Here is a 17299-nt window from a genome sequence, read left to right on the forward strand (position 1 = left end):
CTTCAAGCTTTAACCCTAATCTTCACCCTTTAACCTTCAAGCTTTAACCCTCACCCCCACCATTTAACCTTCAAGCTTTAACCCTAACCCCCACCCTTTAACCTTCGAGCTTTCAGCCTAACCTTCACCCTTAACTTTAAACCTCAACCTTTAAAACCTTTACCTTTAACCTTCAATCTTCAACCCTAAACCTTCAGTCTTCAGCCTTTGTATTCTATCGTTGACCCTTAACAGATTACCTATAGCAGTGTGTTATGAGAGGCAATAAGAGGGACTATTACAGTAAATTATTGGAGAACAACAGAAATAATATTAAAAATACATGGAAGGTGGGCGTCCAGGTAGCTTAGCGGTCTGTTCTATTGCCTACCGCTGGCTACCAATATGGGGATCGCCGGTTCGAATCCCCATGTTACGTCCAGCTTGGTCAGTCGTCCCTACAGACACAATTGGCCATGTCTGTGGGTGGGAAGCTGCATGTGTCCTGGTCGCTGCACTAGTGCCTCCTCTGGTCGTCGGGGCACCTGTTTGGGAGGGAGGGGGAACTGGGGGGAATAGTGTGATCCTCCCAAGCGCTACGTCCCTGTGGTGAAACACCGCACTGTCAGGTGAAAAGAAGCGGCTGGCGACTCCACATGTATGGCATGTGGTAGCCTGCAGCCCTCCCCGAATCGGCAGAGGGGGTGGAGCAGCGACCGGGATGGCTCGGAAGAGTGGGGTAATTGGCTGGGTACAATTGGGGAGAAAAGGGGGGGGGCGGGGGAGGTCCAAAAAAACAAAAAAGATTCACAAGTACTTAAAAGTTCAGAAGCGAAATTATTGGTGGGGTCGTCCACATGAACATTAAAATCTCCGAGGGCGGTCTGGCAGCGGCCTCCCCAAGCCTTAACTGTGTTTTCAGTGTCATCGTGTGGAGTGCGGGGATGTGCGTCGAAGGTGTCTGGCTGGTAGAACGGGCATTGGATCAGCAGGGAAGCTTGGTGTGCTGCGCCCTGTGGGCCCAGCGAACACTGCACTGACCAGAGCTGAGCCCAAGGCGGAAACGCCGAGGGCTCAGCTCTGACGGGACGTTGAAGCGGGGCAGGCTAGGCTAACTGCTAGCCCATGCAGACTGGCAGTTCCGACAGTCATCCTGGCTGCTATTCGTTCTGGACAGTGATTTTTTTTTTGTAGTTTGGTATATGTGTTGGTTTGTATATATGTGTTCTTGTAGTTCTTGGATGTGTGTTTGTGTCTTTGTGTTGCACTGCTGTGGGTTGGGGGAAACGATGTTTCAATGTTTACCAGATGGTTGTGAGACCAGCTATGTTGTATGGTTTGGAGACAGTGGCACTGATGAAAAGACAGGAGGAGGAGCTGGAGGTGGCAGAGATGAAGATGATAAGATTTTCACTGGGAGTGATGAAGAAGGACAGGATTAGGAAGGAGTATATTAGAGGGACAGCTCAGGTTGGACGGTTTGGAGACAAAGCAAGAGAGGCAAGATTGAGATGGTTTGGACATGTGTGGAGGAGAGATGCTGGGTATACTGGGAGAAGGATGCTGAATATGGAGCTGCCAGGGAAGAGGAGAAGAGGAAGGCCAAAGAGGAGGTTTATGGATGTGGTGAGGGAGGACATGCAGGTGGCTGGTGTGACAGAGGAAGATGCAGAAGACAGGAAGAAATGGAAACAGGAGATCCGCTGTGGCGCCCCCTAACGGGAGCAGCCAAAAGTAGTAGTAGTAGTAGTAGTAGTAGTAGCTGTAGTGGAGCGTTGGCTAGCAGTAGCATTAGCAAGATGACTTATCGCTAGCAGCCTGGCTACTGCCCAAAGCAAGAAACAACTGTAAGAATTCTAATTTGAACTAAAAATGCCCAACTCAGTGCTTTGATAAAGGCAGAGTAAAACATCTGGTTGAAGTAATAAGTAGGCAGCTTGTGTTACTTACTGATCAAGTAGAAAAGATGCTGACTGACCGTTGGTTTGGAATCCTCTCAAGGCCTGGAGCTCTCCATCAAGCGAATGCCCGTCTGGGGTTCTCTCTTGTTTTATCTTGTCTTCTATCACACTCCCTCTTCACCTTCTGTGCCTCCTCCGTCAAGTGGGTTGTTTTTCTTTTCCAGGGAGAGTTTCCACAGTTACATAAAACAGTACTGACAATAATGAACTCCAGCTTAAATAACACAGTACTGACAATAATGAACTCCAGCTTACATAAAACAGTACTGACAATAATGAACTCCAAATTAAATAACACAGTACTGACAATAATGAACTCCAGCTTACATAACACAGTACTGACAATAATGAACTCCAACTCAAATAACACAGTACTGCCAATAATGAACTCCAACTCAAATAAAACAGTACTGACAATAATGAACTCTAACTTAAATAAAACAGTACTGACAATAATGAACTCCAGCTTAAATAACACAGTACTGACAATAATGAACTCCAGCTCAAATAACACAGTACTGACAATAATGAACTCCAGCTCAAATAACACAGTACTGACAATAATGAACTCCAGCTTACATAAAACAGTACTGACAATAATGAACTCTACCTTAAATAAAACTACTGACAATAATCAACTCCACCTTAAATAAAACTACTGACAATAATCAACTCCAGCTTACATAAAACAGAACTGACAATAATGAAATCCAACTCAAATAAAACAGTACTGACAATAATGAACTCCAAATTAAATAACACAGTACTGACAATAATGAACTCCAACTCAAATAAAACAGTACTGACAATAACGAACTCCAACTTACATAAAACAGTACTGACAATAATGAACTCCAGCTTAAATAACACAGTACTGACAATAATGAACTCCAACTTAAATAACACAGTACTGACAATAATGAACTCCAACTCAAATAACACAGTACTGACAATAATGAACTCCAACTCAAATAAAACAGTACTGACAATAATGAACTCCAAATTAAATAACACAGTACTGACAATAATGAACTCCAACTTAAATAAAACTACTGGCAATAATAAACTCCAGCTTACATAAAACAGTACAGACAATAATGAACTCCAACTCAAATAAAACTACTGACAATAATGAACTCCAACTCAAATAAAACAGTACTGACAATAATGAACTCCAGCTTACATAAAACAGTACAGACAATAATGAACTCCAACTCAAATAAAACAGTACTGACAATAATGAACTCCAACTCAAATAAAACAGTACTGACAATAATGAACTCCAAAATAAATAACACAGTACTGACAATAATGAACTCCAGCTTACATAAAACAGTACCGATAATAATGAACTCCAACTCAAATAACACAGTACTGACAATAATGAACTCCAGCTTACATAAAACAGTACAGACAATAATGAACTCCAACTCAAATAAAACAGTACAGACAATAATGAACTCCAAATTAAATAAAACAGTACTGACAATAATGAACTCCAGCTTACATAAAACAGTACTGACAATAATGAACTCCAATTTAAATAACATAGGAATGACAATAATGAACTCCAGCTTACATAAAACAGTACTGACAATAATGAACTCCAGCTTAAATAACACAGAACTGACAATAATGAACTCCAGCTTAAATAACACAGTAACTGACAATAATGAACTCCAGCTCAAATAACACAGTACTGACAATAATGAACTCCAGCTTAAATAACACAGTACTGACAATAATGAACTCCAGCTCAAATAACACAGTACTGACAATAATGAACTCCAGCTCAAATAACACAGTACTGACAATAATGAACTCCAGCTTAAATAACACAGTAACTGACAATAATGAACTCCAGCTCAAATAACACAGTACTGACAATAATGAACTCCAGCTTACATAAAACAGTACTGACAATAATGAACTCCAACTCAAATAAAACAGTACTGACAATTATGAACTCCAACTCAAATAAAACAGTACTGACAATAATGAACTCCAAATTAAATAACACAGTACTGACAATAATGAACTCCAGCTTACATAAAACAGTACTGACAATAATGAACTCTGCCTTAAATAACACTACTGACAATAATCAACTCCAGCTTACATAAAACAGTACTGACAATAATGAAATCCAACTCAAATAAGACAGTACTGACAATAATGAACTCCAAATTAAATAACACAGTACTGACAATAATGAACTCCAGCTTACATAAAACAGTACTGACAATAATGAACTCCAACTTAAATAACACAGTACTGACAATAATGAACTCCAACTCAAATAACACAGTACTGACAATAATTAACTCCAGCTTACATAAAACAGTACTGACAATAATGAACTCTACCTTAAATAAAACTACTGACAATAATCAACCCCAGCTTACATAAAACAGTACTGACAATAATGAAATCCAACTCAAATAAAACAGTACTGACAATAATGAACTTCAACTCAAATAAAACAGTACTGACAATAACGAACTCCAACTTACATAAAACAGTACTGACAATAATGAACTCCAGCTTAAATAACACAGTACTGACAATAATGAACTCCAACTTAAATAACACAGTACTGACAATAATGAACTCCAACTCAAATAAAACAGTACTGACAATAATGAACACTAACTTAAATAAAACAGTACTGACAATAATGAACTCCAGCTTAAATAACACAGTACTGACAATAATGAACTCCAACTTAAATAAAACAGTACTGACAATAATTAACTCCAACTTAAATAACACAGTACTGACAATAATGAAATCCAACTTAAATAACACAGTACTGACAATAATGAAATCCAACTTAAATAACACAGTACTGACAATAATGAACTCCAACTTAAATAACACAGTACTGACAATAATGAACTCCAGCTTACATAAAACAGTACTGACAATAATGAACTCCAGCTTAAATAAAACAGTACTGAAAATAATGAACTCCAACTTAAATAACACAGTACTGACAATAATGAACTCCAGCTTAAATAACACAGTACTGACAATAATGAACTCCAGCTTAAATAACACAGTACTGACAATAATGAACTCCAACTTAAATAACACAGTACTGACAATAATGAACTCCAGCTTAAATAACACAGTACTGACAACAATTAACTCCAGCTTAAATAACACAGTACTGACAATAATGAACTCCAGCTTAAATAAAACAGTACTGACAATAATGAACTCCAGCTCAAATAACACAGTACTGACAATAATGAACTCCAGCTTAAATAACACAGTAACTGACAATAATGAACTCCAGCTCAAATAACACAGTACTGACAATAATGAACTCCAGCTTAAATAAAACAGTACTGACAATAATGAACTCCAACTCAAATAAGACAGTACTGACAATAATGAACTCCAGCTTAAATAAAACAGTACTGACAATAATGAACTCCAACTTAAATAACACAGTACTGACAATAATGAACTCTACCTTAAATAAAACTACTGACAATAATCAACTCCAGCTTACATAAAACAGTACTGACAATAATGAAATCCAACTCAAATAAAACAGTACTGACAATAATGAAATCCAACTCAAATAAAACAGTACTGACAATAATGAACTCCAGCTTACATAAAACAGTACTGACAATAATGAGCACCAACTTTGCTACAGTGTGCAAATCAGTTTTCATTGTCAGCAACACAACTCAAACGTTGTGATGCACACAGGAACACGGTTGAACAAAGCCGTGGACGGGGTGTCTTGCTGCTCTGACTGCAGCATGAGCAGCTCTGGCTTGTCCACCTTCATCCATATGACAGTAGGTGTGTCCTGTCACACACATCCCTCTCTACATGCTGTCTGTCCACCTTCATCCATATGACAGCAGGTGTGTCCTGTCACACACATCCCACTCTACATGCTGTCTGTCCACCTTCATCCATATGACACCAGGTGTGTCCTGTCCCACACATCCCTCTCTACATGCTGTCTGTCCACCTTCATCCATATGACAGTAGGTGTGTCCTGTCACACACATCCCTCTCTACATGCTGTCTGTCCACCTTCATCCATATGACACCAGGTGTGTCCTGTCCCACACATCCCTCTCTACATGCTGTCTGTCCACCTTCATCCATATGACAGCAGGTGTGTCCTGTCACACACATCCCACTCTACATGCTGTCTGTCCACCTTCATCCATATGGCACCAGGTGTGTCCTGTCACACACATCCCACTCTACATGCTGTCTGTCCACCTTCATCCATATGACAGTAGGTGTGTCCTGTCACACACATCCCACTCTACATGCTGTCTGTCCACCTTCATCCATATGGCACCAGGTGTGTCCTGTCACACACATCCCACTCTACATGCTGTCTGTCCACCTTCATCCATATGACAGTAGGTGTGTCCTGTCACACACATCCCACTCTACATGCTGTCTGTCCATCTTCATCCATATGACAGCAGGTGTGTCCTGTCACACACATCCCACTCTACATGCTGTCTGTCCACCTTCATCCATATGGCACCAGGTGTGTCCTGTCCCACACATCCCACTCTACATGCTGTCTGTCCACCTTCATCCATATGGCTCCAGGTGTGTCCTGTCACACACATCCCACTCTACATGCTGTCTGTCCACCTTCATCCATATGACAGCAGGTGTGTCCTGTCACACACATCCCTCTCTACATGCTGTCTGTCCACCTTCATCCATATGGCACCAGGTGTGTCCTGTCACACACATCCCACTCTACATGCTGTCTGTCCATCTTCATCCATATGACAGCAGGTGTGTCCTGTCACACACATCCCACTCTACATGCTGTCTGTCCACCTTCATCCATATGGCACCAGGTGTGTCCTGTCACACACATCCCTCTCTACATGCTGTCTGTCCACCTTCATCCATATGACAGTAGGTGTGTCCTGTCACACACATCCCTCTCTACATGCTGTCTGTCCACCTTCATCCATATGGCTCCAGGTGTGTCCTGTCACACACATCCCTCTCTACATGCTGTCTGTCCACCTTCATCCATATGACACCAGGTGTGTCCTGTCACACACATCCCACTCTACATGCTGTCTGTCCATCTTCATCCATATGACAGCAGGTGTGTCCTGTCACACACATCCCTCTCTACATGCTGTCTGTCCACCTTCATCCATATGACAGTAGGTGTGTCCTGTCACACACATCCCACTCTACATGCTGTCTGTCCATCTTCATCCATATGACACCAGGTGTGTCCTGTCACACACATCCCTCTCTACATGCTGTCTGTCCACCTTCATCCATATGGCACCAGGTGTGTCCTGTCACACACATCCCTCTCTACATGCTGTCTGTCCACCTTCATCCATATGACAGTAGGTGTGTCCTGTCACACACATCCCTCTCTACATGCTGTCTGTCCACCTTCATCCATATGGCTCCAGGTGTGTCCTGTCACACACATCCCTCTCTACATGCTGTCTGTCCACCTTCATCCATATGGCTCCAGGTGTGTCCTGTCACACACATCCCACTCTACATGCTGTCTGTCCACCTTCATCCATATGGGAGCAGGTGTGTCCTGTCACACACATCCCTCTCTACATGCTGTCTGTCCACCTTCATCCATATGACAGCAGGTGTGTCCTGTCACACACATCCCACTCTACATGCTGTCTGTCCACCTTCATCCATATGGCACCAGGTGTGTCCTGTCGCACACATCCCACTCTACATGCTGTCTGTCCACCTTCATCCATATAACACCAGGTGTGTCCTGTCCCACACATCCCACTCTACATGCTGTCTGTCCACCTTCATCCATATGGCACCAGGTGTGTCCTGTCACACACATCCCTCTCTACATGCTGTCTGTCCACCTTCATCCATATGGCACCAGGTGTGTCCTGTCACACACATCCCTCTCTACATGCTGTCTGTCCACCTTCATCCATATGGCTCCAGGTGTGTCCTGTCACACACATCCCACTCTACATGCTGTCTGTCCACCTTCATCCATATGACAGCAGGTGTGTCCTGTCGCACACATCCCTCTCTACATGCTGTCTGTCCACCTTCATCCATATGGCAGCAGGTATGTCCTGTCGCACACATCCCACTCTACATGCTGTCTGTCCACCTTCATCCATATGGCACCAGGTGTGTCCTGTCGCACACATCCCTCTCTACATGCTGTCTGTCCACCTTCATCCATATGGCAGCAGGTATGTCCTGTCGCACACATCCCACTCTACATGCTGTCTGTCCACCTTCATCCATATGACAGCAGGTATGTCCTGTCACACACATCCCTCTCTACATGCTGTCTGTCCACCTTCATCCATATGGCTCCAGGTATGTCCTGTCACACACATCCCACTCTACATGCTGTCTGTCCACCTTCATCCATATGGCACCAGGTATGTCCTGTCGCACTCATCCCTGTCTACATGCTGTCTGTCCACCTTCATCCATATGGCACCAGGTATGTCCTGTCGCACTCATCCCTGTCTACATGCTGTCTGTCCACCTTCATCCATATGGCACCAGGTGTGTCCTGTCACACACATCCCACTCTACATGCTGTCTGTCCACCTTCATCCATATGGCACCAGGTGTGTCCTGTCACACACATCCCTCTCTACATGCTGTCTGTCCACCTTCATCCATATGGCAGCAGGTATGTCCTGTCGCACACATCCCACTCTACATGCTGTCTGTCCACCTTCATCCATATGGCACCAGGTATGTCCTGTCGCACTCATCCCACTCTACATGCTGTCTGTCCACCTTCATCCATATGGCACCAGGTGTGTCCTGTCACACACATCCCTCTCTACATGCTGTCTGTCCACCTTCATCCATATGGCAGCAGGTGTGTCCTGTCACACACATCCCTCTCTACATGCTGCTTGTCCACGCTGAGTCTGTCGTGTCTCCTCTTGTTCCGTCTGTGGTGCGGTATGTGCACAGATGGACACAGCAAGGACTGTCTCTTCTATGTGTTATTGTCCCATCCGTGTAGGCTGAAGTCAGTCTTGATGTTGGGCAGTGCAAAGTAAAGATAAGGATCCTCTGGAATGTATTATGACTGAACACTAGAGAAGGAGCTCACAGGAAGTTGAATCAGTTCAACAAAAAAAAAGATCAAGTAACTAGTCTGTTTTGGACATGTAAGGAATAGAAAGGACAAATATTTGTGGTAAACTGTAGGGAGTAGGGGTGTGTGGGTAGTGTAGTGGTCTATTCCGTTGCCTACCAACACAGGGATCCTGGTTCGAATCCCCATGTTACCTCTGGCTTGGTCGGGCGTCCCTACAGACACAATTGGCTCTGTCTGCGGGCTGGATGCCGGAGGTGGGTATGTGTCCTGGTTGCTGCACTAGCGCCTCCTCTGGTCGGTCGGGGACACCTGTTCTGGGGGGGAATAGCGTGATCCTCCCACACGCTACGTCCTCCTGGTGAAACTCCTCACTGTCAGGTGAAAAGAAGCAGCTGGCGAACTCCACATGTATGGGCCGGATGCAAAAGGGGGAAAAGTAAAAAAACGTAGTGAGTAAAAATAAAAATTTCTCAGAAAAATAAATACTCAAGTAAAGTACAGATACCTGAAAAATCTACTTAAGTACAGTAACAAAGTATTTGTACTTTGTTACTTCCGACCTCTGGAGCCAGTTTATCTCTTAGTTATCGCTTTGGTTCGGTGCTCATCGCTGTGTGTGTGTGTGTGTGTGTGTGTGTGTGTGTGTGTGTGTGTGTGTGTGTGTGTGTGCAGCCCAAGCCCAGGTTTGATGACATGTCTCCAGAACTGACAGCTCTGTTGAAGTCGGCCCGGGAGCAGGTCACCTCCAGAAGCTGGACCAGCTCTCCAGAAGCCAGCCATGGTCTGATCAAGGTCTGCCTGTCACCTCTGGGCGTTTCTCAACAAGTGTATTTGTGTCCTTGTGAACTCATAACACGTCATCTATCCCACAAAAAGCTCACATTTAGCCAAGAACATTTCAAGTCCCCAGATGTGTTCCTGATCTGCCCGTTGAATCCAGGACACATCAGTTGTGACAGAGTCCAGTATTCATCAGGACATAAAAGGGTCTTATTGGTGTTTTGCAAATGTTCGCCCATTCACTACTTATCGTTATCGTTGTAGGATGAGCCATCAGTCAGCACTTTCCACTCCATTATGCCGGAATGATAGCATGACTTGGACCACACAGTGGAGTTTACATGTTTATGGTGACGGGCTTTCTCAAGCACGTCTTTAGTCGCTACGCGTTGGTTTTCATAACTATCACATAGTGCATCCAAACACACATCAGCGAGGACTCGGGCCTCCAGAGGCAGCTTTTCTTCAGCTTCACTTGTCTTTGGCAGCTTCAACAAACAAAATAAGAGAGAGAACAGACACACCCATCTTCTTCTTCTTCATGTAGACTCCCTGGACAGGTAAAACACCTGGAGCCCAGAAACACCAGTATGGTCCTTAAACAGAAACAGCAGAGGAAAGCAAAGCCACAACTTGGCCATTACAATTTTCATATTACAGGTAGTATTTATTATTACTTCAGCTATAATTTAAAAATTTGCCTCCACTTCTATGAGTGAGGAAGCCCCGCTGACATGGGATATTGTGCAATACCAGCAAGTATATCGTATCTCAAACTGTAAACTGAGTTTTCTGAGTTTGTACGCCAAGTTCAATTTGTCAAATATGTACTTTTCAAGAAGGAGAGTTCATAACATGGAGTACTGGAGAATTGAGTCACACTATATGTCTGACACAAGTGACAACAGAGGTCTTTCTTATTTGTCATTCACATTTGTCTGAACATTTTCTGTTTAATTCCTGTTTCAGACTTCAGAGAAGATGGAGACAGTCTTCCTGACAGCAGAATCATGTGACCAGGGCCCATCAGTGGCAGACCAGCCTCAGGTAGTGGCAAGAAATCTGGGCCCACCCCCAAGTAAACCCCCTCCCCCTCCACCAGGGACCCACATGGCACACACTGATGACATCACAGAGGAGTGGGGCAGTGATTACAGTGAGGTTGATGCTAACCATGCTAGAGAGGTAGCAAACGGTGCAGCTCGTGATGATGGTGTTTGTGAAGAAAGTAGTAGCCAGTCTAATGATGAAGACTCGATCAGTCAGGCCAGCCAGGTTAGCGAGGATGCTATCAGTGTGTTAGCACACACTACTGTGGAGGAGGCAGTGGAGGCTGCAGTCAGACAGGCTCAGAACCTGGAAACTAATGATGCTAACCAGGCTAACGAGAAGGTCATAAGCTTGGAGGATGACCGTGGTGGGCAGAGCTTATGCTTTGAAGCTACCCATTCCAATGAGGAACTCATTAGCACGGAAGCTAATAACACGACAAGCCAGGCTAACCAGCCTGAGGAGATGCTAGCAGGGCTTGATGCTAGCAGCAGACCCAGTTCAGTTCTTGGATCTGGCCCTACAGTGACCTCTAGACAAGTTTACCACAGCGATGAGGACTCAGAGGACTGGCTCCCACCTCCGTCCTCCCTTCTTGCTGCCCGATCCAACCCAACCACAAACACAGCAGACAGGATGCAGACAAGCACCTGTGAAGACCTTGAGTGTGATGATACCAAACCTCCTGAGGAGGTAACACCAAACTCCCTGTACCTGAATACACCTGTCAAACTGTCCCTTTAAAAACGCAGCAGCAGAAACACTGACGCTAATGACAACTCCTGTAAGCTTGTCTCTCTTGGAATCTCACCAAACTTGACATAATGAAATTATTAGATGGACATTTCTGTCTTGGGCTTTTTGTAAGAAATATGCATTGGCATGACTGTCAACAACGATTGGTTTCATATGCAAATTACTTTGACCGTTAACTAGCGTTACAATGGCCATGTGTGCTAGTCACAGAGGACTGGGGGATAGCTGCAATCACAGCATTGTAAGATGGTGACAGATGTACTCTTAGACCCCCCCACCCCCCCCCCCACCTGGTTCAGGGATGGTCATTCTGTCTTCACATAAGATAACCTCTTTGACTCTTTGAAACTCTAGTTAAGGGTCACAGTAATTGTCGTGTCCCCCCTTCCCCTGCTGGGGGAGGGGGGACACCGAGGAGGGGGCACTCGAGTTTGGACCAGCAAAAAGGACCAAGTGTGAAAACAACCTGAGATGTTTCTATGGAGAGAAAGAAGTTCTACACAGTTGTCATTTGTACAGTGAGTCCTGGCTGCTCGATGGAAACCCCGCCCCTCTTCTACTCTCCTACCAATCAGATCACCTCATATCGACACAACTACACTTCCCACAGTCCATCTGGACATTGACCCGTCCTCTATCTCCAGTCTTCTCCTTCTTCATGTGGTGAAGTTGAAGTGTCAGTCGTTCTCGTCTTTCCCCTGTTCTGTTTGGGTTTTGTTGAAACTCCTGATTGGTCCTGAAGTCAAGTGACTCCTCCCACAATGTACCAGTTTGTTCTCCCTCATCTAAAACATGCTTTTCCTTAACAATATCTGTGTGTGTGTGTGTGTGTGTGTGTGTGTGTGTGTGTGTGTGTGTGTGTGTGTGTGTGTGTATGTGTTGTGTACGTATACCATCCTCTAATGTTTGTCTCTGTCGGCAGATCCCAGTTTTGATGAAGACTCTGACATATGAAGTTCCTGGGGTGAGAAGCATCTCGGTACATGTACATGTGTGTCTTTATTTTATGTGTTTGCGTGTGCATGCGCGTGTATGTTTATGTATGTGTGTTCTGAGGCTCTTGTTGTGTTTCAGAGCTGTCCTGACACTGAATCACCAGTAGGGGCAGTAGTGATGAGCTCTCAGACCATCACCGCTGAAACCTCCAACACTACAACTACAACACACATCACTAAGGTAACACACACACACACACACACACACACTCATATATCAGTGAGCCTTTTTGCACCCTATCAGATCTTTGCACAGATCATATACGTATATATATATATATATATATATATATACACACACACACACACATACACACACACACACATATAAACGTATACATATATACATATATATATACATATATACTTGCTTGCTTGCTGGTTGTCCATCGTGTCCGATGATGACCATCTTCTTCTATTTGTGGGTCCTTTGGTGGCTGAATAGTCCCATCCTGGATGCACAGTTGCGGCTGCAGACCGGGCATGTAAAAGTGGTGCTGGGGGGGGGGGGGTTAGGGGTAGCTTTGCGAGCATGCCTCTTTGCTACACGGTGTTGTGTGCGCTGGTTTTCCATATACTTCACTCCCTCTGAGATGTGAGAGCGCCAGGTTGTGCGGCAGAAAGCAAGCTCCTCCAAAGAAGAGGGGCTGATCTGACATCGTTTCAGTGTGGTCTTCATTTGGTCTTGGAACCGCTTCTTCTGCCCACCAGCAGTGCATTGACCAAGGCGTAGTTGGCCGTAGAGGACTTTTCGTGGGAGTCGTTGGCTGGGCATGTGAATAACATGCCCAGCCACCTGAGTTGATGGTGGTTTAGGGTAGACTCCACGCTGCAGCTGCCTGCCCGCTCCAACACCTCTGTGTGTGGCACTCTGTCCTCCCAAGTAATGCCCAGGATCCTCTGGAGACATCTCACATGGAAGGCCTCCAGGCTTCTGAGATGGTGGCTGTAGATGGTCGATGCCTCACATCCATAGTGTAGTGTGGAGATGCACACTGCTCTGTAAACAAGCACTTTAGTGTGGAGATTGACGTTGCTGTTTTGGAAAACCCTTCTCCTTAGACGGCCAAAAGATGTTGAGGCTTGTTTGAGGCGGTGCTGAATCTCATCATCCATTGTGCAGGTGTCGGATTGAAGGCAGGAACAGTGGCCAGTTGTTGCCCTTCTGCTGTGTAGGTTGTTGGGTGGCTTGGGAGGCTGGCAGTCATCTGACAGATCACCTCTGTCTTTTGGGTGTTGATAATCAGTCCCATTCTCCTGTATGCAGTTACAACTGCCGACAGAGTGTTCTGTAGAGCTTCTGGTGTGTGAGCTACCAGGGCACAATCGCCGGCATACTGTAGCTCAATGATGTTCTCAGAGGTCAACTTGGTGGTTGCCTGAAACCTCCTGATGTTGAATAGGTTTCCGTCAAGCCTGAAGTCAATGGTGACTCCAGCCTGCTTCTCCAGCCTCCTTCGTAACAGTGTTGTAACAGAGACTAAGAAGATATTGAACAGGACTGGGGCTTGCACACAGCCTTGTCTGACTCCAGTCTGCACACCAAAGGGCTCAGAACTGCGGTTCCCCACTACCACTCGGGGCATCATTCCTGAGTGAAACTGTCCAAGAATGGTAAGAAACTTGGGTGGACATCCAAATGTCTTCAGGACTTGCCACAGCAGGGCCCGGTTAACTGTATCAAATGCCTCTGAGAGGTCTATGAATGCTATGTATAGATCCTTGTGCTGTTCTCTGCATTTCTCCTGGAGCTGGTGTGTCACAAAGATCATGTCAATGGTCCCTCTATCCTTTCGGAAGCCGCATTGTGACTCTGGTATGACCCGTTCGGCTATTGTGGGTGTTAGTCTGCGGAGCATGAGCTTGGCTAGAACCTTTCCAGCAATGGCCAGTAGTGAAATACCCCTACTGTTGGAGCAGATGGATTTGTCTCCTTTGTTTTTATAAATGGCCACAATGTTGGCATCTTTCCACTGTTGGGGGACACACTCGCGACTCCACACCTCAAGGATATAGAGATACAGTGTCCTCGTACAGAGGTGGCCTCCTTCCTTGAGGATTTCAGCTGGAATATTATCAGGTCCAGGGGTTTTCTTGTTTTTCAGGGTCTTGACTGCATGTAGGAATTCTTTAAAAGATGGTGGGAGGTCTAGGTCTTGCAAGGTAGGCTCTTCAGGGAGTTCTGCCAGTACAGTTGAGTCCACTGGGGTGGGCTGGTTGAGCAGGGTGTTAAAATGCTCGGCCCACCGCTCCACTAACAGGGCCCGATCCTTGATGAGAGTTGTTCCATCAGCAGACCTAACGGGTGTCAGGGAGCAGTTTCTGGGGCCATAGATGGCCTTAACTGCATCGTAGAAACCATGCATGTCGTTCCTGTCTGCATGAGCCTGGATTTCGTTGTCTTTCAAAATCCACCACTCATTTTGCAGTTTCCGTAGAGTTGCTTGGGCCTCAGAGCGGAGGTCTTGCCGTTTTTTCTTGAGAGGTTGGTATAGTGGGTTGCTGAGGGCGGCTTTGTGTGCCTTATGCATGTTGTCCAGGAGGGTGGAGATCGTTCCGGCATTGTCATCAAACCAGTCCTGATGTTTCTTGGTTTTGAAGCCAATGGATTGGGCTGCATTGTCAAAGAGGGTGGTGCTCAGAGAGGTCCACTTCTCATCCATCCCAGACTCTGAGTTGATCATCTGTTCAATGTCAACTAAGTTGTCGGCTAGAGAACGACGGAAGGTGTTTCGGGTGTCGCTGTTGGATAGTCTGGCGCAGTGGAGTGGTTTCTTTTTTGGCCCAGATTGGCGTCTCAAGGGTCGGACATGTACTCTGATTTTTGTCAGGATCATACGGTGGTCTGTCCAGCAGTCTGCTCCTCGCATAGCTCTTGTGAGGAGCACGTCTTTAAGATCAACCTGCCTCATGATAGCATAATCAAGCAGGTGCCAGTGTTTGGATGTGGGATGCATCCAGGATGCCTTGTATTTATTCTTTTGTTGGAAAATGGTGTTTGTGATGGTGAGGTCATGTTCCGAGCACAGACTAAGAAGTCTTATGCCATTGGGGTTGACTTTTCCAATGCCGTGGGTGCCAATCACTCCATTCCAATTTTGCATATTCTTCCCAACTCGGGCATTAAAATCACCAAGCAAAATGACTTTGTCGCTCCTTGGGATGTTGATGAGTTTATCATCGAGTGCCTGGTAGAAGCGGTCTTTCTCTTCATCATGAGATGGTAAAGTTGGAGCGTAGGCACTTATCAAGGTGATGTATTGACATTTTGCAAGGGGTATACGGAGAGTCATCAGCCGCTCATTAATGCCCACTGGTGTTTGTTCGAGTCTGGGTAAGAGACTGTTCTTGATTGCAAAACCAACTCCATGGATGTGTTGACCTCCTAGGGGGTATCCTTTCCAAAAGAAGGTATAGCCCTCCCCTACTTCGTTGAGCGAGCCCTCTTCAAGGAGCCTGGTCTCACTGAGTGCTGCCACATCCACACAATAGTGCTTCAGCTGCTGTTCTGCGTTGAGGTCTGTCCGTACCATGGCTGACGTCCAGGAGTGTTCTTATGTTCCCTGCTGCAGATCTTAGTGGTATAATGTGTGTTTTTCGACCGCATATTAGAATGGCCCGGCAGGTGCGGTTTCCTGCCCAGGCGCAGTGTTGAATGGGCAATTTTTGAGCTACCTTTTCTAGGCCGTTCCCCGAAAGGGGTGAGCAGTGCGGTCCCTAAATAGGGCTGCTCAGACGCACAGGGGTCTGCCGGAAACAGCTGCCACTCAATCCCAGCTGCTAACGACCGTTGCCCTGAGCCGCTGGCGTGCAGAGTTCCAACTAAGAGCTCCCAGCTCATTCAGACCTGCTCCCGTCACTGGATACTCCATCGCCACCAGACTTTGTGAGGTCGGGGACTCAGATAGCAGAAGATACCTGCGCAGAGATGGTTTTTAAAGTGGCATGGGGGGTGTGCTTCTCCCAACGCCACATGACTTGATTGTAGAGGAGATGGTTCCGATGGCAAGGGGGATCCCTAGACGACCGGCACCTCCACACAACTGCAGGGGGCTGCCGAAAATCCCGTTTTTCAGAAACCGCCTCGAAGCGTGCTGCCACAGCTTGCTTTTCTGTTGGGGTAAGCTCCCTTAGCCTTATGTCTTCCAGACTCACCCACAAGGCAGCGGGGCAGTGGTTGATAGGTGCCAGGATGTGTCCACCAGGGTGGGCCTGCACACCATATCTCTGGGGCCCACTGCTGCTCCGAGATCCCCTGCCAAGTTAGCCTGGGGCCGCAAGACCCCAGTTACCACGTGTGGCCACGGGGAGGCCTGGCAGGAGTCTTGGTGAAGGAGAGGCTATGTACTGGCAAGGGAAGGCTTACACACTAGCATGCTTCCCTATTGGCCACAAAGGCTAGCCAGCGGCAGCAAGCTAAGGGCAGGAAGGACACAAGCGGGTTGGAAGAACACATGCACCTTCCCTCCAACTACACACTGCTGCACTAGACGCATCACAACACCCTGTGGGCATGTCCACACACACACTATATATATACACACACAGATACACACACACAGATCCACCAGAACATGAACACCACTGACAGGTCAGTGACTAACACTGAGTGTGTCAGTGCAGGGGCACCTGTCGGGGGGTGGGGTACCAGGCAGCGGGGAACAGTCAGGTCT

The 17299-nt window shown here is 45.9% G+C and overlaps 1 protein-coding gene across 1 annotated transcript in view; it reads left to right on the plus strand.

The window, feature by feature from the left end:
* Positions 1-17299, plus strand: part of LOC130129680 (protein 4.1-like) — a gene marked incomplete at its 3' end in the record, with an annotated part of 176054 nt that overhangs the window by 149074 nt on the left and 9681 nt on the right. The window contains exons 20-23 of the mRNA XM_056299267.1: positions 9718-9837; positions 10795-11568; positions 12545-12595; positions 12706-12807. Of these exons, the coding sequence (XP_056155242.1) occupies positions 9718-9837; positions 10795-11568; positions 12545-12595; positions 12706-12807 (1047 nt within the window). The remainder of the gene's footprint in view (positions 1-9717; positions 9838-10794; positions 11569-12544; positions 12596-12705; positions 12808-17299) is intronic.

The sequence above is a fragment of the Lampris incognitus genome, chromosome 19, assembly GCF_029633865.1.
Source record: "Lampris incognitus isolate fLamInc1 chromosome 19, fLamInc1.hap2, whole genome shotgun sequence".
Lineage (NCBI taxonomy): Eukaryota > Metazoa > Chordata > Actinopteri > Lampriformes > Lampridae > Lampris > Lampris incognitus.